This window comes from Phodopus roborovskii, unplaced genomic scaffold (genome assembly GCF_943737965.1).
Source record: "Phodopus roborovskii unplaced genomic scaffold, PHOROB, whole genome shotgun sequence".
In the NCBI taxonomy this organism is placed as follows: Eukaryota; Metazoa; Chordata; class Mammalia; order Rodentia; family Cricetidae; genus Phodopus; species Phodopus roborovskii.
Window position 1 is genome coordinate 23,778,091 of NW_026126514.1, and position 25,185 is coordinate 23,803,275.

The 25,185-nt window shown below is 47.2% G+C and overlaps 1 protein-coding gene across 1 annotated transcript in view; it reads left to right on the forward strand.

Moving 5' to 3' along the window:
• Syne2 (spectrin repeat containing nuclear envelope protein 2) overlaps positions 1-25,185 on the forward strand; it is a 255,798-nt gene that overhangs the window by 223,062 nt on the left and 7,551 nt on the right. Inside the window, exons 99-107 of the mRNA XM_051196009.1 lie at positions 10,467-10,629; positions 15,450-15,637; positions 16,316-16,466; positions 16,797-16,979; positions 18,212-18,349; positions 19,252-19,446; positions 22,750-23,032; positions 23,510-23,578; positions 24,493-24,632. Of these exons, the coding sequence (XP_051051966.1) occupies positions 10,467-10,629; positions 15,450-15,637; positions 16,316-16,466; positions 16,797-16,979; positions 18,212-18,349; positions 19,252-19,446; positions 22,750-23,032; positions 23,510-23,578; positions 24,493-24,632 (1,510 nt within the window). The remainder of the gene's footprint in view (positions 1-10,466; positions 10,630-15,449; positions 15,638-16,315; positions 16,467-16,796; positions 16,980-18,211; positions 18,350-19,251; positions 19,447-22,749; positions 23,033-23,509; positions 23,579-24,492; positions 24,633-25,185) is intronic.

A 25,185-nucleotide genomic window follows, 5' to 3' on the forward strand; every position in this document is an offset into this window, starting at 1 on the left:
GATTGGGACCTTGAATGTCAGTCATATATTTGGCCTCATAAGCAAAGTCTGGGTCCATCATGGTGACACAGTTCCTAAAGAACAATCCGGGGGAACTGGCTGGAGGAAGAGACGGGGCTGAATTCAGCTTCTTTCAACAACCACTTGAAAAAGAAACAGGGCAGTGGCAAGGCTTAAGTTCTGAGCCTTTGCTGGCTTTCCTGGGTGTTTGTTTGTTTGTTGTTTTTGTTTTAAAGATTATTTGTTATATATACAGCATCCTGCCTGAATGTATGCCCACAGGCCAGAAGAGGGCACCAGATCTCATTACAGATGGTTGTGAGCCTTCATGCGGTTGCTGGGAATTGAACTCAGGACCCCAGGAAGAGCAGTCAGCGGTCTCGACCTCTGAGCCATCTCTCCAGCCCAGCTTTCCTGTTTATTCATTGCAGAAAGTTGGAAATGAGATTTAACTTTCCTAAGCCTCCTCCCAAATCTTCCTGATGTGTCCAACAGCACATCCAAAGCTGCCGTGCCCTGTCCAGATACATGGCATGTGGTGTTCATTTGGCATAGGGCCAGAAAAGTATGTGGAAGCCTGTTTGTAGACTAGTTATCTATTGTTTTCATTGGAAAGTGGAAGCAGATGCCCTTGGTTATGTCTAGGAAAGAGAGGTCCTTCCTCCATGAGTCCAGGGGTTCCATGAAATTATCCCCACGGCTGGACAGGTGAGGTGGCTGGCTAGGTAAGAAGCCCTTGTCTTGCAAGCCTGATGATCTGAGTTTGATCCCTGGACGCCAAGTAGAAGTAGAGAGAACTAACTCCTCTGATTTGTCCTCTGACTTCCACATGTGTAGTGCACATGTGTGCCTGCACACACACACACACACACACACACACATACACATACACACACACACAGAGACAGAGAGAGAGAGAGAATAAATTACATTTAAATAAATGAATGAATAAGTAATTGTCCCCAGGGCTGAGAACACTGTCCCATGTGTTTGTTGAATAAGTATTCTGATGGGTGAGGATAAGATCCCTTCCAGTAGGTAAATTATGGTTTTGCTGTTCCTGTCTGTATGTTCTAAGTCAGCTTGGGGACTTGACGCTAATCAAGGGTGTGATGACATCACTCCTGCTCACGGGTCAATCAGGAGTGAGTTCTAGCTTGTGCTTCTGAAGAGGGAGAGTAGCATGCGTTGTTGAATTATCTCACTGTGGAGGTTAGCAGGCGGTAGGTTTCTCTGCCTTGTCACTGCCCATCTCTAGCCAGTTCTCTGGTAGAAAAAAAGGTAAGACCAGCTTTCTTGCGCGTAGCAGTTGGCACCACCAGCAGATATCTTGACTACCAACTGAGTTCTTAACAATATGCTTTTGATGCATGCTGTCATTTGATCTTTTGAGTACACTTATTGATGGGGGAGGGACAGAGATGAGTGCCACGTCACATGGTGGAGGCCTAAGGACAACTTGCAGGATGTCCTCCTACCGTGTGGATCCCAGGGATAGAGTTCAAGTCATTAGACTTGACAGGAAGCATCTTTACCGGCTGAGCCATCTCTCCAGCCCTCACTTAATTTCCAGTGTAATTCTGACAGGTTGGTACCATCATCCCATTTTATTTATAAAGAAACTGAAGGCTGGAGTTAAGTAACCTGCACAGACTAGTAGAGGCAGCTCACAATGCCACCAGGATCTCAACTCAGACAGTTGCCAGCAGCCATGCCCTATGCCCCACCAACCTAGACCCTGCTAGTTGGAAGCATGAATAGAAGAACCCTGTGAGATCTTCACCGTAGACCCAAGTTAAAGTTGAAGACCTGGCAGAGAGTTCAGTACTCTAAAACCCACTAAAGCAGGTCTCATTCACTGATTAAAAAGAAAAGAAAGACACCCTCTACCCTCCCCCCAAAAAAATCTAGTACTGTAGTTTTATTCTCAACAAATCTCAAAATAATTAGTACCATATGACAACAGGTTTCTTAAAGCTACATTACATCTGCTCATTTCAGACAACTAGGCTTCTCTGGGGGAAGGGAGCGAGCAGAGCCAGGCTCCTCACATCTGCTGTTTTGGCTCTTGAGACAACCACTGCAGGATCAGCCGAAGCCTTCATTTGCAGAGAGGGAACTGCCACTCAGAGAAGGGAAATGATGTCCACTCAGGGCAGGAACAGGAGCCAAAGTCTGTCTGTCTCACTGCACAATGCATCTTAGAGGCATGTCTGACTCCTGTGGGATGCTGGCTTTCCAAGGCACCGTATATAATTTCTCTGAGACCTAGAACTCATTGTCAGGTACTGTCTACTGGAAGACAGTGGTTCTCAAGCTTCAACTTGTATCATAACCTACCTCAGTGACCCATGTGTGTCTACAGCTGCTCCATCCACACAGGTCCAGGTGAGTCCAAGACCTTCATTCCCGACATGTTTCCAGATGTGGTGCTCTTGATGGGAACACTGTTTGAGAAACACATGAGTAGTGGAGTGAAGTAAATCAGAAATTATGAATGAGTCTTGGGCCTCAGTCCCCATGCTGAGAAAACATGCACAACCCCTGCTTTATGCCTCCCTTGCAGGACATCTGTGAGGAATGAGATACAGATGAGAGAGTGCCAGAACAATCTATCGTCCATCCAACACACATCTGCCTCCATGGCATCTCACAGCCCCAAGTTCATGGATTGGCTAGATGGCTAGCCAATGAGATCTTGCAATGCACCTGTCTTCCTGTCTCCTGTACACCTCCCATCCCTGAGCTAGGGTTACAAGTGTGTATACCCCATGCTTAACTTTTATATAGATGCTGGGGATTATGTCTGTGGGACACACGCTTACTAAGCTATCTCCTCAGCCCTAGGGGAGGACCATTTTTAAAGACTATGTCTAGTGGTGCTGGTGAATGAACTGATGAGAATTTCCAGTGCCTGGAAGAACTCCCTTTGAGGTCTTCACGGTCAGCCCCCCTTGTGTAAGGATCATTAGAGATCATTTCCATTCTGTTGATCTGCAGTTTCTCAGGAAATTGTTGTTACTATTCTCTCAAATGCCTCCTCGGTGGCATCATCATGAACGGCTTGGTACCCTTACACTAGAGTATGAAGGAGAGACTTCAGCAGCATGTAAACAAAAGACTAGTCCCTCCCCATGGGCATTAGGTGGATCTTTTGTTTTCAGAAATATCAAGTCCATGGAAAGACACTGAAAGAAATTAGACATACTTCTCACATTTCCCCTACCATGGTAAAAAGCCTATGAAGTTTATACAAACAGCAAGTAAAATGTTGTCACTTGAACTCAACAGTTACTACCCTGGCAACCATGGGCTACAATTACTTTCCATGCCTTGTAGAGTGGGCTCACATTTTCCATGGATCTCCTTCTATCTGTATTCTCTTAGGGTCACTGTGAAAGGCCAAATAATGCTGCCAGTCAGGAAGCCCACTTACTTTAGTCACCGCAGGTGCCTGGAGGTTGCTGGGCATGGAGGAGGGGCCAGCTGGAGGTTGGCTTTCACATTTACATTTTCCTTGCAGTTGGCCCAACCATTCTACCTCTGGAGCACGTGACTTTTTACACACCCTGCAGAAATGTCTTCCTGAGAGTCAAGGGCCTCCCCAAGGGGAGAGCAGCCATCAGCAGATGGGAAGCAACTAACTGGCCTGATGTGTGAGGTCAGGGAGTGAGCCTCCTTGTCCTGTATGAAGAAGGTCACAGGGCCAGCCCAGCATGTGGGAATGAACAAAACAGGTGCTACATTTAGGAGAAATGTTGCCAAGCCTGCACACGTTGTTCCACTGGTAGAGGAGGCTTACTATCCAAGGTGGGGATTGAGTAACGGCTTAAGAGGTGGGTTGTACCAACTCAGACCCCCTGAACATTGGTCTCAGTTAGAAGGCCTGGGCAGTCTAAGGGACCTCGGACAGTGGAACCAGGATGTATCCCTGGTGCACGAAAGGACTTTGGGAGCACATTCCCCATGGAGGGATACTCCCTTAGCCTAGAGACAGGAGGGAGGGCCTAGTCCCTACTCCAAATGACTTGACAGGTTTTGTTGATCCTTCCTGGAAGGCATCACCCTCCCTGTGAGGTGGGGGAGAGGGGAATGGGATGGGAGGGTGGTGGGGGGGGGGCATAAGAGGGAGAGAGAACTGGGATTCATATGTAAAATAAGAAAGAAAGAAAGAAAAAAAAAAAAGAGGTGGGTTGTAGGAACAGACAGGAGATCAAGCCTCAAAATAGGGAAAGAAGCAAGCCTGACCCATTGCCATGGGAGAAAGAAGGATTCCCTTTCCATGTTCCTACATTTTTGAAAGACCCAGGAAGAAGCTCAAATCTCTTCCTCTATCGTGAGGTCCATTAGTACTGCAAGGCGGAGTCCCCTCTGCAGTAGTCAGAGGAACAGAGAAAATGAACTCTGGCCTTCTCAGGCAGGACGACAGATCTAAGGCAAGAGGAAAACTCCTGAGGGAAACTCTTCTTCAGGGCCTGAGGAAGGCACCCTTGCATGGCTGGGGCTTCAGGTTACACTGTTGCTGGTCAATGGGACACAGAAAATTATAGGCCAGAAATCTCTTTTCCCCCCATGTTCCCAATCTAAATGTTTCCTCCCTGGCTTTATAGCACTTCATACAAACCACAGTGGCAAGATAACGCTGGGACTTTCTCCTCTCAGCCTTGCAATCCTGTAGCGTCAGAACAAAGGCTGTGTGTGTGTGAGGAGAGCTGGAGAGAGGCATTTTCTTTACTGCAAGCAGGGAAAACAGATTTTAAAAATTGCAGAGCATAGAAAAGGTGTCTTCCTTCCAACCAGCGTCACCCTGTGCGGGTGAGCCAGCCAGCGCTGGTGCCTCTGATGAGGAAGCCTTGGGGAGGGCCTGGTTGGAAGATGCTGAGCCAGTGAATGAAGAGGGCAGGCTGGGCAGGGGGAGGGGCTGCCTAGCCAGGAGGTAGAGGTGCAGCCGGGAACTTGGAGCGCCAGCTGAAACCTAAGGAATGGTTTTTTCTCATAAACAGTAAGTACCATTTCAGCTGTGCCCAGGCAGCCGCTGCTCTCTGTGTCTTTCTGTTTTGGTTACAATGGAGATCACCGATGAGATGGTGGCTGCGGGAGTGTGTGCACTCAGCCGTTAGGGGGATGGGTTCTCAGCATGCTTGTGGTGGCTGTAGTCTGCCTCTGACAAGCCGGCAGAAATGCGTTTGTGCTGTGTAGAAAATAGAAATACCCAGCATCAAAAATTCTCCAAAGCAGCAGTTGGCTCTAAAATGTATTGTACTGTCTGTGCCCTCAAATCAGGGCATGGAAATTAATAATTTTACTATGTAAAAAGATAAAATCGTGCAGGCTTGGTACAGTGTGTTTAGCATCTAACAGATGGCCATAGGTTTCAGTCCAGATTTAGATACTTTTGGTCATTCCAGTTCTCCTTAATAAATTCTGCGACACTGCCCACATTGACACAGGCGCCGCCTAACTTACACTGACCTGAGCCTTTATAATCTAACTGTATGCAGGTTACCATGAGAGCAGGGCTCAAGGGTATAATACTCCGTGCGCATGAATATGAATTATTCCAGATAAGTATGCATTTGATATTTAAAGCCTCGTGTACACGTAGCAAGACTTCTGCCTGCTCTATGTACTGATTACTGATTCACCTTCATTTTGACCGTTCTGGAAGGAGAGCTGTGTTTCTGAGCCATCCCTAGTTAAGATGAAAGAAAAACTTTATTCACCTTGATCGTGCCCTGAATCTTTACCCATAATTCCTGGAGTAGAACTCTTCTATTCTACAGCTACTCATAGGCATAATTCTAACTTTGTTTGGTTTCATAGAAAAATGTCTTTTGGCATAGATGGCTTCTCCTTTAAACCTAAATACTGTTTTGATCATCAATCCTAGAGTTCAGCTCTGGAAACCCTGTTTCTTTCCTCTTGGGTGTGTGCCCTATGTTCAGAGGTGACACACGAGAAATTTTGCCTGGATAAATATGGGCAAGTGCAGAAGTGAGAGCCACATGGACTGCCTAGGTGGTTGGTGTCACACAGCATCATGTGGACAGATTGGTCCCTGAGATGTCCTTCTTTCCTGATGTTAAGTGGACAGCTTATTGTTTCAAGGGCCATGCTAACAAATGTCAGCCCCCAGGATTAGCCAGGGACACATGCTTCCTGACCCAGGAAAGGTGACAGTTGAGTTACAGCATCTACTGGGAGCAGAATTACATAAACCTCAACAATGTATCTGTTGGTCCTTGGAATTAATTGTCAAGTGACTGCCTGAGAAACATTCTGATTCCAGTGTACTGGGGGTGACTGCCTGGGTGAAGTTCTCTCGTTCTCTCTCTCTCTCTCTCTCTCTGTGTGTGTGTGTGTGTGTGTGTGTGTGTGTGTGTGTGTGTGTGTGTGTGTGTGTGTCCTCCCTTTCTCTCCCCCCTCCCTTCCCTTCTTCTTGGCCCTAAGTATACTTGTTATCAATGTGTTTCATTCCACTCACAGCAGGGCAGTGAGTTGCTTTGAGGGCAAAGTGTTCTGGTATCCTCTGGTCTTTAAAATAAGGCAGTGCCATCATTTTGATGGAAAAGACAAACTGGTGACTGTTGCTTCCTCACCCAGTAGGGATTTCTGAGGGCTGTACCACAATATCTCGGTGGCATCAGCTCTGTGGGACTCAAGACTTTCAGTTACCATTGAGTCCTCACGGTGTGTACAGGATCCAAAACAAAAGCAAATGATTAATTGTATATTGAAAGAAAGCCATGGAAGGGAAACATGGGCAGTGTATCTGTGACTTTCAGCATCTTCCCATGTACTGGCTACAAGCCACAAGACACAGCAGCATGTGACTCCTCTGCCAACATATCCTGGATCTGAATCATGTTCCTTGATATCAGCAGAACCCATCTTCTACCCTCAGTGTATGCACATCTGGATGTGCAAAGTATGTGACTAGCCACAGGGGCCAGACTGCCAGAGGTTAGAATCATGCCCCTGCTCTTTAATGGCCCACGTGACTGGGGCTGGTTATTTAACCCATGTGCCTTCTTTTCCTCAACTTTCCGATAGGGATGGTAATGTTGATAGCACTTGTCAGCATCCCTGGGAGGAAAAAATGAGTTGCTAGCATGTGAGACACAGCAGGCCTGACATATGTTAGCAGGTACTACAGCTTATTTATGAGTTACAAAGCACATCCAATGTAGATATTTTAAAGAAATGGGTTGCATATGAAAAGGCTAGAACAGCTAAGTTTCCCTTTACCTCTGATGCTCAAGAACATACTTTGAGTTTTTGTTGTTGTTTTCTATTTTGGAATATTTGCATATTTATAATAAGATATCTTTGGAATTCACTCATGCACATAGCTCTAAAGTAATTCTGTATGTCTTTAGTGCAACTGCTTTGACTGTAGCCAACCTATAAGGTCTGATGTGGGATTGGTCACTGGTAATGGACTTTTGAGCATTACAGGTTACGGTTTTTTAGATTAGAGATGTTCTGTCCATTTTCATTTCACTTCTCCATCAATCTGCCTAGGGCCCTTAATTTTGAATATCACAGTTGTAGGAGTCAAGCAAATTATTCCTCTCCTTCTCCAGGAATTATAACATCCCTGACCTCTGGTTGACAAAAGTTAATGTGGTCATGCCTAGGCCATTGTGTGTTGGCTCACTTAGTATAGGAAGTGGTCTTCCCAGACCTCTCTTTGATAAATTAAGAAACAAACAAACAAACAAAAAGAACCCTGCTGTTATTCTCATAGTGTCTTTGGATTAGGTGTTGGATGGTAGCATAGTGAGCTGCCAGCCTGGGAAGAGGGGAAGGGCAAGTGGGAGGCGGTAGGAAGATGACTGAGCCTGAACGCTGGTCTCTACCCACAGGGAGTTCTCGTGGCCAGGCAGGCTCTTCTCCAGCCAGAGGGTTTTAGGAGTGCAGCCCCTCATAGCTGTGTGGATAGCTTCTAGTCCTTGCATAGTCAGGATAGTAAGATAGGTAAGAAGGTCACAGCGGTAAACCATGGAAATGAAGGCAGGATCTAGGTTACAGCTGTATCCAGGCATAGCCTGGATTCAGTTACTTCCTTTTTAATAAATCATCTCAGGGCTTTGAAGGAGACTTAGTCTGCTGCGAGAGTGCAATTTGGAAAATGTACCTTCTTGAAACTGATCATGCCATGATTCCTGGCCACTTGTCCTGATCAAAGATTGTCCCAAATATCCTTCAGCACATCTCCTGCCTTCCTCCCAGCCAACCCAGTGAAGGAAGGTGTGTCACTGGGTAGCCCCACTTTACAAGTGAGATTAATGAAAACCAGAGCTCAAACCAAAGACAGACCATACAGACCTCATGGTCTGCCTTCCAGCCTCCTCACCTCATGCAGCCACAGAGAATAAAACACTCGGGAGAGAATGTAGCAAAGTCCAGTGCCAGCTGGATACAGTGTTACTGCATCCCATGTCCCGGTCAACATCATAAGAGTTACACTGCAGAACATTTATTATATTCCGATGGCTATCTTTCGCCTTGGTCCCACATCACCTACAAGATGCTCAATAATAAGGACACTTGGAGTCTGAGTCAGGAATCTTGCAGGGGTGTAGAGCTTGTAAATGGTAGATGGTGGTTGGGCGGGACTTTAACAGACCTGGTTGGCTTGACTCAAGTGCTCTGATCTGAACCTTATCGCTGAGATTTGAGAAACCTCAGAGGCTTGAAGTAGAAGGGTTGGGGTAAAAAGATTCTCCTAAAACCATACAAGTCCTGCTAACAGGACTAGAACCCAAAGGCAGTCCTCAGGATTGCCTTGGTTGATGGTGAGATAGAAACACACTGACTCTTTGGTCCACTTAAACCATAGCCTGGAGGTAGGGAAAGTGGTTCAGTTGATGGAGTGCTTACCCAGCATGCACTAAGCCCTGGAATCCATCCCCAGCACCATATAAACCAGTTTGGCCCTATATGGATATAATCCCACCACTACAAAAGTAGAGGCAGAAGGACCAGAAATTCAAGATCATCCTTGGCAACAGAGAAAGCCTGAGCTACAAAAGGCCCTATCTGAAAATAAAACAGCCTATAGGGAAGTGACTGTGCATGTTTATTCATGGAACAAATATTTGTTGACAGCCCTGTCCTCAGCCACATGAGAGGTACTCTCTCTCTCCTGAGAGTGCAGGGTGTCTCTCATGGTAGTATTAGCTTGCCCTGGTGCTCCAGGAACGTGGGGGCAGGGTTGGGGTGGGGTACAGAAGAAGCAGTTCCTCAAGAAAAAAGGATCGGCTTTTGGTGAGAGGCCAAGAGGCCATTCAAACTGCTTGGGGTGTTAAACCGATTATGAGATTAAACTGGTTTGTCAAGGTAGAGAACGGACTGCTGAAGGGTTCCAAGAATGAATCAGGATTTATCTTCTGAAATGGAAGCAAAGGTGGGTAGGAGGGCACAGAGGCCAGAAGGAAGTTGTTAGTTAAGTAAGAGTTGTGGTGCGGCGGGCAGTGTGTTTCCTGTGAGTTGAGGTCAGCATCGCAGTTTCTCTTTCCATTGCCGTCATCAGGGGATGCAGCTTTGGCGGCATCTTCCAACCTGAGGATTGGTAAGTCGGAACTTTGAACTGTAAACCATTACATCAAATCTCTGGGATTAACCCAAATCCCCCAGATCAACAGTGTAAGCGCTCACTCATTCCATTGTAGGGCTTTCCTGAAACCGGCTGATTGAAGCATTTCATTTCTGTCCCTGTGTGAAGCGTGGTGGCTAGCCAGGCCTGGTTGCACACACCTGTAATCCCAGCATTCAGGAGGCAGAGGCAGTAGGATCTGTGAGTTTCAGGCCTGTGTGAGCTACTTAGTGAGACCCTGCCTCCGGCCAACAAAGATGGTTTTTGCTTGCGTAGCTCTTTGCCTTGTGTGTTAACTAGAAGCTCCAGTGTGTGCAAGCTACATGTGTGTTCTCTCAAACCTATTGCACGCCGAGTCGAGGCTGGAAGGAAATTGAGGCGGGTTGCCAGAGAGGTGGCAAGTAGATCTGTGCCTGAGTGGCTTCTCCCTTTCTGACCCAGAGATGCCTCATAACAAGCCCACGAGGCAGACTTGGCGCACCAACCCTCACATTGAAGTGATAGGGTTGCCATGTGTTCTGTCCTTGTCCAGGGAGGGCCACTGACTGCTGTTTTCTCTGACAGACTGATGACAGAAACTGGAGTGAAGTATTCAGAATAGGTGTTTGGGAGGGAGTAAAATGACATCTTCTCTCCGGTGTGGAACCTCAGGAAGTGGTCCGTGTATCAGGAGGAGTCCATGTGGGTTTGGCAGGACTCTTGGCTAGACTGCTCCCTGTGAAAAGTCATCCAGACCCACAGTGCTGCAGAGTCCCTGGCTCTGTGGACACGCATACCTGAGGGCGTGGGAGTTGTTCCTGCTATGAAACCAAAGCGGTACAGATGCCACTGCTGATAACTGGCCCTCTCTATCACTGCATTTTAGGGTGAAGAAGCTGAAGGAGACGTTTGCTTTCATTCAGCAGTTAGACAAAAACATGAGCAACCTTCGCACCTGGTTGGCGCGGATCGAGTCTGAGCTCTCCAAGCCTGTTGTTTATGATGTCTGTGATGACCAGGAAATCCAGAAGAGGCTTGCTGAGCAACAGGTGAGTGACAGGAAGAGGTAGTGGGAGGAAAGGTGGCACCATGGGATGCCAAGGGCAGGCCTGCCCTCACCTGTTCTTCTACCTGCCTGTGTCTCTGCCCTTGTGTGAGGCATTGGTCTCTGAATGCCTCCGTCCCCTTCACAGAGCTCTTTGTGAAATAGTTCAAATTATGTCGAAGATGCAGACACTAATTATGTTGCTCAGTGGGGTTTTTATTTTCGTCTTTGTTGTGTTTAACATAACTTTGAAAGGCAATGAATTGGGGGTACAATTCCTTTTGGGACTGAGGAAGTCTGTGTCTTGCTATGTAACCCAGACGGACTTCAGACTCTCGGCCTTCAGCTTTATCATATTGCTATGAGCTTGATAGACCTGTAGACCTGTGAAGAGAGAGCTGCCATTGAGGAACTGCCTCCACAGAGTGGTCTCTGGGCCTCCCCCGACCCACCCTCCCCAGGATCTAACTATGTAGCCCTGACTGGCCTGGAACTGACTATAGAGATCAAGGTGGCCTCAAGCTCCAGAGCTCCACCTGCCTCTGCCTCCTGAGTATTGGAATTGGGAGTGTATGTCCTCACACCTAGCCCTGAGACATTTTCTCAATTGCTAATTGATATAGTAGGGCCCAGCCTACTGTGGGCAGTACCATCCTTAGGCAAATTGGCCTGGGCTATATAAGAAAGGCAACCAAGCAAGCTAGGGAGGGAGATGGTAAGCATCCCTTCAGTGCCTGCCTTGAGTTCCTATTGACTTCCGTCAGTCATAGACTATATCCTGTATTCTAAATAATAAGCCTTTTCCTCCCAAGTTGCCTTTGGTCAGTGTTTTATCACAGCAACAGAGAAAGAAACAAGGGTACCCACCAACTACCATAACTAAAACCACGCACCATCATCCCTGGATACAATGTGCACACACCCTCTCCAACCAGTGCCTTTCATATGCTAGGCAAGTTCTCAGTCAAGACCAGAAGGGAACACCCCAGTTTTGTGTCTGTATGACAACAGCTCATGTTACCCAGACTTTCCTCAAACTAGCTATATAGCTGAGGGGAACCTTGAGCTTCTGGTCTTTCTGTGGGCTGAGATTTAAGGTGTGTCACCATCCCTTTCTCAGAAGATGCCCTTTAGTTGTCTTGAGTCAGGTCTATCTTTTATTATCTTAAAATTTTGTTGTTGTTGTTGTTATTGTTGTTTATTTTTGTTTTTCAAGACAGGGTTTCTCTGTGTAACCCTGGCTATCCTGGAACTCACTATGTTGACCAGTCCTCAAACTTGGAGATCTGCCTGCCTCTGCCTCCCAAGTGCTGGGCTTAAAGGCATGCCCTACCACCCAGCCTTTTATTTGTTTAAACGTGACTTTTTTTTTTTTTTTTGGCTACCTTAAATAGAAAACATTTGTCCTTTCACTAACTCCTCCAGTTTTTAAATAGGTATTACATTGAGCTCACCCAGATTATCAGGAGAATGTTGATATTCTACTATCTTGTGATTGACTAATTCTCCTTTACCATGTGTCTTAGTCACTGTTCTAATGCTGTGAAGAGACACCATGACCAAGACAACTCATATTTTAAAAAAAGCATTTAATTGGGGTCTGGCTTACAGTTTCAGAGATTCAGTCTATTACCATTGAGTAGAGAACATGACAGCAGGAAGTTGTAGTGCTGGATATGTACCGAAAGTTACATCCTAATTCATAGGGAGGGAGGGAGAGGAAGAGGGAGGCAGCAAGGGAAGGGTAGAGAGAGAGTGTGTTTGGGCCTGGCATGGACTTTTGAAACCTCAAAGCCCACTCACTCAGTGACACACTTCCTCCAATGAGGTAATATCTCCTAATCCTTCTAATCCTTTCAAATAGTTTACTCCCTGGTAACTAAGCAATTAATTATATAAGCCTGTGGGGACCATTGTCATTCAGACCATCATGCTTTGTAACCTAATGCAGTTCCAGGTTCTGGGACAGGTTTTGGACATTCTTGAGGGCAGATAAGGTCTCATTCCACCTGCTTCAGATGCACTGAGGCAATTGTTAGTGGTTGCCCTGAAAAGAATGTTGCCTTGTGTCTATTACACTATGACCAGAAACACTGGAGACAATACTGTGGATAGGCCATTTCTTGAAACTTTGCTTGTGTTTTCATCCAATTAAGTAGCATAAATTGTTTGGCTGCTTCTAAAAGTAAGACCTAAAAAGTTGAGATCACTTAATGCTGCCTTCTCGAAAGTCTTTAGCTCCTAAAGTGGTTACAACCCTGCTATTCCTCTGTCCTTGGGGAGCTGGCGAAGGAAGGGTTAGGGCCAGCAGCTCTCAACCTGTGGTCCTCCACCCATTTGGGAGTCACGTATCAGATATCTTGCATATCAGATATTTACATTACGATTCTTAACAGTAGCAAAATTGTGGTTATTTGGTAGCAACGAAATAATTTCATGGTTAAGGATCACCACCACATGAGGAACTGTATTAAAGAGTCACGGCATTAGGAAGGGTGAGGACCACTGGGTTAGTCCCTCTGAGTCCTTTCATGAACTCCTCTTAATGACCGGTGCTAAAGTTAAACTACTTCAAAAGGAAATCCCAGTGGTCATGAGCCACTTTCATTGAGTCCCCAGCCTTTGTCTCCTGGGTTGTTTTGTTTTGTTGTGTGGCTTCGTGGTTCCATGTCAGGTGTTACTTGATGGCTTAGGAGATGCTTGATTACCTTTCATTCTTTGACTACAAATAGCCTCCTTCTGTCTGAGTCATTCCAGACTCCCAAAGCTTCACCATCACTAGCTCAACTTGCTCCCTGGCTGTGTGTCCCTGAGGCCTCTCCTTAGAGATATCCTAAACTGCCAGCAGGGTTCTGCCTGGGATTTTCCCTCCATCCTATCCCTGCCTCTTTTTATCCCCATTCTTTCTGCTGACATTCTCCACTCAGTTTTACTTTTACCTCTTCTTAATATCTGCTTCTTCTTCTGTCTTCCTTGGCTCTTTTCCCAGATTCAGAGCCTTGGCTTCCCTGATCAGGTTGGATCAAAGCCCCTTTCCAGACTTGATGAGGAAATGCTTTCATGTTTGTTTATGCCTCTTCTCAGAATTTGGACAGTTTCTGAAATGTAATTCCTTTTCAGACCTGTGCCCTGGTAGGCATTAGTGACAGGATTATTACTGTCTGTTGATAAATGTCACTGGTCCAGCGCTTATATGGATTGCATTTTAACTAGTTCACACTATATCATCACTCAGCTATTCTGTGGGGTTTCAAAGAAGATATGGAATCTTTAGATGGAGGTTATTGTTAAAAAAGTTCTTGGGACTTTTAAAATGGTCTTTTATAAATTATTTCAGAACTCATGTCTTCCTACCACTTGCCCTACATATTCTGTTTTCTTTAGTCATTTTATTCAGCACAAGCTGGATTAGTGATGTAAGATGGGGGTTGGAGAGGTGGCTCAGTGGTTAAGACCACTGGCTGCTCTTCCAGAGGTCCGCAGTCCCATACCCAGCACCCACAATGTGGCATGTGACAAGCTGTAACTCCACTTCAGGGGATCCAACTCCCTCTTCTGGCTACTGTAGGCATCAGGCACACACAAGGTACACATACATGGGACGTGTAGGCAAAACACACATGTACATTAAAATTTTTTAATTATATATTAAAATTAATGATAACATAAGACCATTGAAAGGACTCTTAAAGTACATGGCATTCATGTTTACCTCAGGGCTAGAATTTCCCTACACCTTCCCACTGTCCTAGCTAACAAGAACCAGGCGACATCCTGGCCATTTTTCCGATTAAAAGTGTACCTATGCTCATTCAGTACACTCTTAGGGGTGCTGATTCACTGCTTCCGTTGCTAAAAAGAACATTCATCAATGCCAGTAAGTTTGTGGAGAGCCAGAGGCCATCCTGTAAGCCAGTAACAATTCTTAAAACAACAGTTCTACTTAAATGCAATCGCTGAAAAGCCAGCCTTGGTACTGACCTGGCAGCAACTCTCGCCACTGCAGTATTTCAGGCCTTCTCCCTGACTGCAGAAGTTCAAGGCAATCTTGGGCTATAATTTTTTTTTAAAAAGGGCAGAGAGCAGAAACTGATGACCCACCTTTTTCCTATAGCCATGAACTATCCCTTTATATGTATTCTTTTTACCTAATCAAGGAAGTAACATGACTATTGGTATCATGGAACAAGATTCAGAGGGCTTCCTCTTCCCCCATCACAGCCTCAGCTGTGACCCAAGGGTTAGAAGTCTCAGCATTCTCCCCTGGGATCCATGAAGTCCTCATTCAGATAGGCTCCCGAGGAGGCCGTCCACTCCTGTGCCTCTAGCTGCTGGGGTGTGTGTAGAGTCAGCATAAAAGCCTGTATAGATCTGAGAGTTGTGTGACTCATCAAAGGTCAAAAGTCTGTTGCTTTGGTTTGAGTTCCTGCTAACCAAACTGTTTTCCTAAGAACACCTGCCCCAAATCGAGTCTTTACTGGGTTCACCTGGAGTTGGGTGGTTTGGATTAAGCCCGTATACCCAAAGCTGCCGGACAGTAGCATCTCAGAGCCAGCAGTACCATCTGTCAGTGTGTGGTGGGTGCCCCCACCCTTCCCAGTACAGTACAGTACATTGGTACTGACAGTTGCCAATATGTGGGTTGGCCAGGTGTCCACAGCACAGGGCCACATGAAGACAACAAGCTCAGTCTGTCTGAACCTCGAGACCCCTGTGATCCCCTGACTAGGGAGTGGGGATGGGAAGGATAGAAAGGAACCCTTTGGTGCCAGTCTTCACTACCGCCATCATCTCAAGTGCTTTTGTGCTATCTTGTAATTGTAGGATCTGCAGCGAGATATCGAACAACACAGTGCAGGGGTAGAGTCAGTGTTCAATATCTGTGATGTCCTATTGCATGACTCTGACGCCTGTGCCAACGAAACAGAGTGTGACTCAATCCAGCAGACCACCAGGAGCCTGGACAGGCGCTGGAGGAACATCTGTGCCATGTCCATGGAGCGGCGAATGAAGTAAGCAGCCGGTTGGACTTGAACATTGTAACCATAGCCAGCCTTTCACCCCACAGCCACAGGAACTACACTCTGTTTAAGTCACTTAGAAATACACCAAGAAATAGCCCAGTCAGTAGAGTATTTGCCCAGCATGGATGATGACCTGAGCTCAATCCCCAAAACAGCATAAACAGGGAATGGTGGTACGTGCCTGTCGTTGCAGCCCTTAGGAATTGGAGGCAGAAGGATGGAAGGTTCAGGGCCAGCCTGGCTGGGCTACAAGAAACCTGTGAAAAGAAAGAAATGGAAGGAGGGAGAGAGGAAGGGAGGGAGAGAGGGAAAGAAGGCAGGAAGGCAAGCCAAAAATTGACAGAGAAAGTCTAGAGTAAGGTGAGCAAGGAAATCACTGGGGGGGGGGGGGGAGAACAAAGCAAAACTAATCAGGAGTACTGCCTTTCTTCAGCCACATAACAGGGCAGGCAGCCCCAACTCTTGCCTGAGCCATGGCATTAGGGTTTCTGAGGTGCCTGGGTCCCGGGAGAATTGAGTTTTGACTGAGAGCAAACATCCTTAGCTATTTATTCCCTAGAAAGGGGTGGTGGAGCATCTTCCCAAACACTCCAAAACAGGTAGACCATGCTGAGTGGACGTGGGCAGTTTGCTAACTAACCTCCTGTCCTCTACTCCTCCCCTCAGAATTGAGGAGACCTGGCGGCTGTGGCAGAAATTTTTAGATGACTATTCCCGCTTCGAGGACTGGCTCAAGTCTGCTGAGCGGACAGCAGCCTGCCCAAATTCCTCCGAGGTGTTGTATACAAATGCCAAAGAGGAGCTGAAGAGGTTTGAGGTGAGCCTTTCCCCAGCCCGTTCTCCCACAGTGAGCCAAGCCTGCTGCACCTCAGAAGCTGCTTCGTGGCTTTGGGTGGCTGGATGGGGTGGCCAGATGTTTCCTTCACTGTCACAGCCCTCTGCCTGCCACCAGCTGCTAGGTCAGCTTTGATGGAAATGTCCATGTACGCCAGTGCCCCGTGCTTTGCCGACCTCACAGACCTGCCATGTAGTGTTTTGCTGCCCCTGCTGTCCGGGTAGCAGCCATGCAGAGCAAGCCACTTGGGGTTGGCAGAGCGGGTTCCCAGCCCTTTCCCTGTCGGGCACTGACCTCCACATTGTGCCACAGGCCTTTCAGCGGCAGATTCATGAAAGACTGACACAGCTGGAGCTCATCAACAAACAGTACCGGCGCCTGGCTAGGGAGAACCGCACCGACACAGCCAGCAAACTGAAGCAGATGGTACACGAGGGCAACCAGCGTTGGGACAACCTGCAGAAGCGGGTCACAGCCATTCTACGACGACTCAGGGTAACCTCCCTATAGCTCTGGGGCGCTGCTGGGAAATATACAGGGAGAAGTGATATGTGATAGGCTGTGGCAGGCCAGCAACACTGCAGCAGGTAGATTTCACTGCAAGCCTAAGTTATCTTAACGTTCTTCCCACACAAAGGGGTCCGTGGCTGCCGGCTTCTCAGGCAGAGCCTGCTTGTGTGGTCTGTGTGACCAGAGCACATCTCTCTTTACAATGGCTGAACTGGTGGTATGGGTGTTGGCACATGAGTCTGGGGCACTGCTTTCCTGGGTCAGGGAAAGTACACATGCACCTCTGCAAGAGGCTTGTTTTACCTATCTGTTTTTATCAGCCCTGCATCTGAAATATGGATACAACACAGAGTGTCTGTACCCACTCAGCGACTGTTGGGGTGTTAGAGCACACTGATTAGCCTCAAAGCAGTCTAGGAAAATGAGAGCCTAGGCTTTTTTATTTTTATTTATTATTTTTTTAACTCTCCTAGAAGGTCATTGGCAGGCTATCTTAATAATCTAGGCAATTCCTTTGCATTAATCTGTTTCCTGCTAGTTTGGCTGTTATTAGTCTAAATGTCACATTTGTCTGGAAATAGCTGCCTGTCTCTTATGATGTAATAACCTGGGAGGTCTCTTTCATTGGAGAGATTGAATCTGTTTTACATGTTCAGAATTACAGAAGTATAAATGGGCAGTCAGACCTAAGCTGCTTCTCTCTCTCTCTCTTCCTCTCCCTGTCCCTGTCCCTCTCCCTCTCATGTGCGTGTGCGTGTGTGTATGTAATCCTTCTGTCTCAGCCTCCTGGCTGCTAGGATTACAAAACTGTACCACTATTCCCTGCTGGATGAGCACCTGCCTATATTGAACTGTCCACTCTTCTCTCTTGGGAAAGCCACCGGGCAACTTGCAGTGCCCCCCACCCCACGAAAGGATCCCTCCATGGATGGGGAGATTCACTGAGTTAAACTGGAAAACTTAAAATTTCAAAATCCTGAAAGGACCTAAGAGAATAGTTCCCCATTACCAAGCCCTCTCACATTCCGTGTGTGTGTGTGTGTGTGTGTGTGTGTGTGTGTGTGTGTGTGTGTGTTGGGGGGGTGCCACATAGCCACGGCAAGACCCCAGGCTCTAGATGCAGTGTGCTGAGGCTTCTGGGATACCCCAGAGATGGGGTTTCCTTTCAGCAAATATGACTCTGCCATGCACACAGGTTTTTCTTCCTTCTTTCATAGTACTTCACCAACCAAAGGGAAGAATTTGAGGGCACCAGGGAGAGCATTCTGGTATGGCTCACGGAGATGGACCTGCAGCTGACCAATGTGGAGCACTTCTCAGAGAGTGACGCCGAGGACAAGATGCGCCAGCTGAACGTGAGTGCAGCTTCCTCCGTGTCTCCTGAAAAGGCACCTCTGCAGGAGAGTGCTGGCCTGTGCACATCTGAGCTGGTGCTCAGAAGGTTCCAGAATCCTGCGGGCTACATTCCACCTGTGTGTTTATATTGCTTCTAGGCCGGGACACCGGGCCTTTAAGTCAAGGGTTTCTGAGGAGAATGTTCATTTCAGGTTCTGGACAGAACTTCCTAAGTTGCCATTCCTCCAGTACTTGAGTCCATGCAGGGCGAGCTAGGTGTCACTCGTGGGGCCAAGATCAGACACCTTCTGCTGTTTACAGGCAGTTTGGAAGTGAGTGAGTGTTTGTTTGGAGACAGGATCTTGCTGTGTAGCCCAGGGCAGGCTTGAACTCATGCAGTCATCATTCCTCAGCTTCCCCAGCGATGAGATTGCAGGCATGTGCCGCCATGTTCAGCCTCATATTACAGTTCCCCTCACAGCCATTCTCTCCTTGGTTAGAAAACATCACCAAATGAAAACCCATTGCCCCTTAACACAGTGGGTACTAATTATTGTTATCACTGTGCCCACCAAGGCAGAGCCCAGCAGTGGTTTATGTGGGGAAATATCCTGCTCCTTCTTAACCAAGTGTCAAGAAGTCGAATTCTCTCCCCTCTACCCATAATGATGAATATCCATCTGGGTTAAATTTAGAATTTTTTTTAATTGAAAAGGGTATATAATTATTTTACATAGTTAAATTGTCACTGTCAGTTCTTTAAAAGCAGATGCCCTGGTACCGGGTACAAAACAGAAAGGGAAAAGGGACAAAGGCATAATGACGTCTAATGCTTTTCTCACCCTATGAGCCTGTCATATGAAATAGACACTAGACACACCAGGAGAGAGGCTCTCTTAAGTCCCATCTTGTCTCGGAACAGGGCTTCCAGCAGGAAATCACGCTGAATACCAACAAGATCGACCAGCTCATCGTGTTCGGGGAGCAGCTCATTCAGAAGAGCGAGCCCCTGGATGCCGTGCTGATTGAAGACGAGCTGGAGGAGCTGCACCGCTACTGTCAGGAGGTGTTCGGCAGAGTGTCTCGCTTCCATCGGCGGCTGACCTCCCACACCCCGGTAAGGGTGACCCACACACCAGGGCTCCCAGCTGCTCAGTGAGCGCACCGTACTGGATGTTTGAAGAGTCAGGAAGGTTACCTTATACCAGGCCCCATGATTTACTTCTTACGGTTAAGAGGAAGGGCTGGAAGTGACCGGTTCTCTGGAGCTCTCCTCATCCAGTCATGATGGATTTGGTAATAATGCCACTTTTGTGCTGAACCACACACACACACACACACACACACTCCACCATCTGTGTGTATCTGATAGCTGTGAAGTTAATATTTTAAGAGTTGGTTTTGTGTTTTAAATTTTTTAACTTATGTGTGTGTTTATGTGAGTTTGTGCACATGAGAGCAGATGCCTCTGTGTTGTATGACAAAGCTTTTCCTGGGGAGACACAGCACACACATCTACTTACCTCACATAGAGAACCCACAATACCTATACCACCAAAGTCCAACCTGGTGAACCAATGGGTTTTATCAGGGTTACTTACAGGAGCAGAAATGACTCAAAGACAGCGGCATTGCCAAAGCCCACCCCATCGTGGGTGATAGCTTACAAAGGCTGGGAACCTGGAGCGCACTGCACAGCTTGCAGGCAACTCAGCAGGTTGGAGAGCATCCTTTTCAGGTGCCTCAGTTTGTCTATTCTTCCAGGCAGCTCAACTGCTTCCTGCTTCTTCGGGAAGCTCCTCTGGTCTCAAGAATCTTCCTCACAACTTGGTTTCTCTGAGTCCACTTGGCAGCTCAGCTTCCATGTGAAAGGGACTCTTGGCTTTTATTGCTTTGCTTACTCTGGCAGGGAGGGGCCTAGTGAATCTTATCACTTTCAGGGACTTCCTGTAGCTATTTTGAGTTGCATACCTTTATGTTTAAAGAGCTTCAGTCTCCATAGGAAACCATTATTGAACACTGTAGAGGCTAGAATAGTCTGTCAGATCTCTTGGTGCCAAAATTACAGGCAGTCATGAGCTGCTAGGCATTGAACTCAGGTCCTCTACAAGAGCAGTGAGTACTGTTACCCACTAAGCTATCTCCAGCCCCCAGGGGGGACTTTTCCCCCTCTATTTCTCTTTTCTTTTCTTTTTCTTTCTCTAGAAAGAAAACAATTTAACAGTATAACAGTTTTAACTGTTGCGTTTTGAACTGTATGGCTACTGAAGAGAAAATCCTAAGAGTGCATTTCTTTACAGAGCTGTGGAAAAGTAGAGTCTCAGTAATGCTCCTAAAGTGTATGCTGTAGTGTTGCTGGGTTAGGGCAGTGTGCTTCATACCTCTGAAGGCAAATTGCCTCACACCTGCCTTGTGAGACAGCAGCAGCTATGTTTTTCAGACCTGTTTAATGATAGTGCTCTTGAATGTTCTCTTTCAATATGATGACTGAAAAGCTAATTTTAAAAAAATGTCAGGTATAACAGTAATAGGAACAAAAATAGCATTGGGTTTTTTTTTTTTTTCTTTTACTGATTTAGAGCTACAGTTACTCAGCGGTGGGAAGGGCGGTGCTTAGGAGTTCATGTTCCTTTCCCCAGTGCTTATAATCCTTAGTGCAGGGCTTCTGGTCAGTGTCAGCATCCCCTAGAACTCAATAGAAGCTGTCTAGTTTGGATGATATGCATTAGCTACTTGGGATGTAATTTGCCTTTTCGTCTCACATCTGGAGACTTTGGATACCTTTACCTCTCTGATGCCCTGTTCTCGCCTTTGAAGTGTCAAATGCACCAGCTTTCCAAAGTGACCTGATGTTTCCCTGAGCACCAGGCGGTTCGGGAAGTTCACGTGGAGTTAAGGCTGCCATTCAGCATTTCCATCTTAACTGGCCACCATGACTGACTAGATTTCTTTTGTGTGTGCTCCAATTGGCAGACTTCAAATGTAGCTGTGTGGCCTCAGAGTCTCCATGAAGTCTTCAGTTTTAAATGTTTGCTTACAATCTGTGGAGCACTATGATATAAGCGGAGTAGAGACACTACATGATGAAATTGGAAAGTAAAAATAAGACAAACGAAGGCTGGGGAGGTGGCAGTTGGTGGAGTGCTTGATCCAGCAAGCACGAGGACCTGAGTTTGGATCCCCAGCACCTACATAGAAAGCTGGACACAGCATTTGAGCACCTGTCACCCTGTGCTGGAAGAGACTAAGCTGGGGGAAGACCCTGGCCAGCTAGTCTATTTGAACCAGCCAGCTCCAGCTCCAACTCAAGAAATGGAGGGCACTTGAGGAAGACACCTGCACTAGTTAGCTTGTCTTGCTGCAGCCGCAAAATACCGGAGGAAAGCAACTCCAGGAAGAAAGGCTTCCTTTAGCTCACAAAGGGCACAGTCCGCCGTGGCTGAGAAGTCACGTGGTAGGAAATGAGGCAGTTGTTCACGCTGCACCCAGTCAGGAACAGTCAGGAAGCAGATAGTGGCGCATGCTGGTATTCTGCTCACTCTTTTTATTCAACAACCTGGGAACTGCAGCCTGGGGAATGGTGTCCACCCACATTTAGGGTAGGTCTTCCCACCTCACTTACCCTCACCCACAAAATTCCTCACAGGCATGTGCAGATGTGTGTTTCCATGGTGGGCCTAAAGCTCATCAAGTTGACAAGATTAGCTATCACAGCACCTAGCATCCTCATACACGTACAGCCACATAGGTGTACACACATACATGCACCTGCACACGTGTGCACGCACACACATGCGCGCGCGCACACACACACACACACACACACACACACACACACACACACACCAAACTAGAGCATGTGATTCTATCAGCCACTGTGACACTTTGCCATTGCTTCCTTCTCCTCTAGATAAACTTGTTTAGATTAGTTGCGCAACTTTATTATTTTACTTTATGCTAAGGAAAAAAGCCAGGTTTCTCTTAAAATTCAGATTCCAGGCCCCATTATGGATTGTTGAAAGTTGAATCATACATAAGACCTGAGGACTTTTTAGAAATGGTGTGTGTGTGCACAAGTGCACATTTGTGTGTGCGGGGTTGTGCAAGTGTACCATGAAGCATGTGTGGAGGACAGAGGACAACTACAGTTGTTGGTCCTCACCTTCCAGCTAGTTCGCTGCTGTGTATGTCAAACTATGTCAGACTGTGCTGTGTATGTCAAACCAGCAAATGAATATCCAGGAATCCTGCCTCCAGTAGGGGTCACTCAGAATACTGTGCCCTGTTTTCACTCGGGTTCCCAGGACTCCACAGGACCTCTCACATACGTGGCAATGCTAATGCCAGCCGTTTTCAGGCAGACTTCCAAAGCAGTAGCCTTTACACTGGCTCACCCTAACACCTGGCACTCTCCATGCAGAGCTTAGAAGATGAGAAGGAAGCCTCTGAGAATGAAGTGGACATAGAAGACCCCAGGGAGGCCCAGGCTGACTCTTGGCGTAAGAGGAGAGAGATGGAGGAGACGTCTTGTCCCCAGTCACTGTGTCACCTTGTGCCCCCGGCTCTGGGACATGAGCGGTCTGGCTGTGAGACCCCCGTCAGTGTGGACTCTATCCCTCTGGAGTGGGATCACACAGGTGATGTGGGGGGGTCGTCCTCTCACGAAGACGACGAGGAGGGCCCGTTCTACAGCGCACTGTCAGGTAAAGACACTTTCCCAAAGTCTGGGAATACTTCTAGCACCATAGCAACACACGGCGAGACCTCAGAGATCCAGAGCCCCGCTTGTGGCTTTCTGGTTTCTGTTCTGCCCACCTTTTGCCTCAGCTGAGAATTAGCTCACTCCTATAACAGGCGGGATGAAATTCATATTCTGATTTTAGTGTTGTTCACTGATGAGGCCCACCAATGGGAGACTCATCAATTGATTTTTCTACGGTGTTTATCAAAGCTTATCAGTAGACTGAGTGTGGCCCTTCTTGCCATATGTGCAACCACCACACACCACAATGAACAGGTGTTGACTGGGGAAAACAATCTTTCTGGTTTTTGGAAATTCTTTTAATTGAGTCGTTTGCCCCCTCCTCCCAGCTGGCAATGTCTCTGCTGTGTTGACTTTACGACCTAGGCATTACTCCACAGATGCCTCCGGTGAGGACAATGACATTATTCTTTTTCAGATGTAGAAATCCCTGAAAATCCTGAGGCATATCTTAAAATGACCACACAATCTTTGAAAGCATCTTCTGGTAGGCCCCTTGCCCGTGCATGTGTCTCAACATGGCCGCATCCCATGATACACACTGCATCCTAAACCTTGCTCCGTGTCATGCCTGACCTGCGCCTTCTGTGGACACCATGCGCCTTGGTCCTTGTGTCATGGTGTATTTACACTGCTGTACTCACCCATACCTGCGTGCTCCTTACAGGATCCTCCCCCCTACCAGAGTGGCCTCAACACCCCCCCCCCCCACCCACATCTAGGCCCACAGACTTTTTGTTCATGGTGCCTTTTGTTATATTTTCCTCCACCTAACTTGAGTCCTTTGGCATAGGCCAAGCTTTCTTCATGGTGGCTTGGTTTCAAACTGTTTTCCTGCTTCTGGTTGTTTCCTGAGATGGGTGGCTGGGGGGCAGAAAGGACCATTCATTGCCTTTGTCACAGCAGAAGAAACCTTTCCTTGATTTGCAGCTCTAGCCCTATCCCCAACCCTTCCCCCATCTTTAGTGGTAATAGAGGGCTATCAGCAGCTATGTGGTCCTTAGCTCACCCAACCTCAACCTCACCGTCACTCTTGTCCTCACTCCTCAAAGGCCTTCTAGCCTCTTGGCCCCCAGACCTGGCCTTACTCCCCAGGGTCCCAGCCAGTGTAGACTCCAGCCCCACCCAGAATGCTATTCATCCTGCAGCAAATCATATGTCCGTTGTGCTCCGCTGTGGTCCCATCTCATGAAGGTGCAATGTCGCTCAGTTGCATGACTCATTTCATTTCCTCCCAAGACATACTGACATTTTGCAAACATGCATGCTTTGCAAGGGAAGCTGCAGAACTCATTTTGATATTATAACTGATGCCACGTCACCTGTGACCATGTTTATATCACTAAATAGGAATCCTTTGGTTGCAGAGTAGACCATAACTAGTGTGACACTTTGTTTCAGGTAAATCCATTTCTGAGGGCCATCCGTGGCATGTTCCTGACAACCCTTCCCATCCCAAGCATCACTACAAAGCAATGGAAGGTGACAGGACTATACCACCAGTCCCCTCAGATGCCAGCACCCCCTACAAACCAGCCTATGTAAGTTCTTGACCCACCGGGAATGTAGCCCAGGCACATGCATGCGTTTCCAACCTCATTTTTGAACTGCTTTGCTTGCAGTGGTGGGATCTCTTCTGAGGAGTCTTCAGGAAAGAGATGTCAGTGGTAGAGCTTGCCTACATAGTCCTGAGTTCAGTTCCCAGCACCACCCAAATAGCAAGGCCCTCTGCTGAGGTGCCCATGCTTCATTAGAACCCAGAGAAAATGGACTGGTTTTAAAGAAAGGTTTCCAGCCCCCAGATTTGCATGTGCTGATGAGTGATACGACGAGAGGACTATTTCCGTTAGAGGCAGTTATCCATATAGAAAACAGAGCCTTCCTGAGCTGCCTCTCGGCTCTCAAATCCTTGCTATATTTGCTTTCTGACTGCACATCAGAAAATAAGAAAGGGGCTTCATTATCTGACTTGATGTGGAGGGTGTGGATTTGGTTCCCCAGCCATGATAGTGGAGCATACAGCAGCACTGTGTAAGCCTCCCTCACCTAATAGACCTGCCTCGTACAGCAGGGTTGATGTGTACAGGGAGAAGG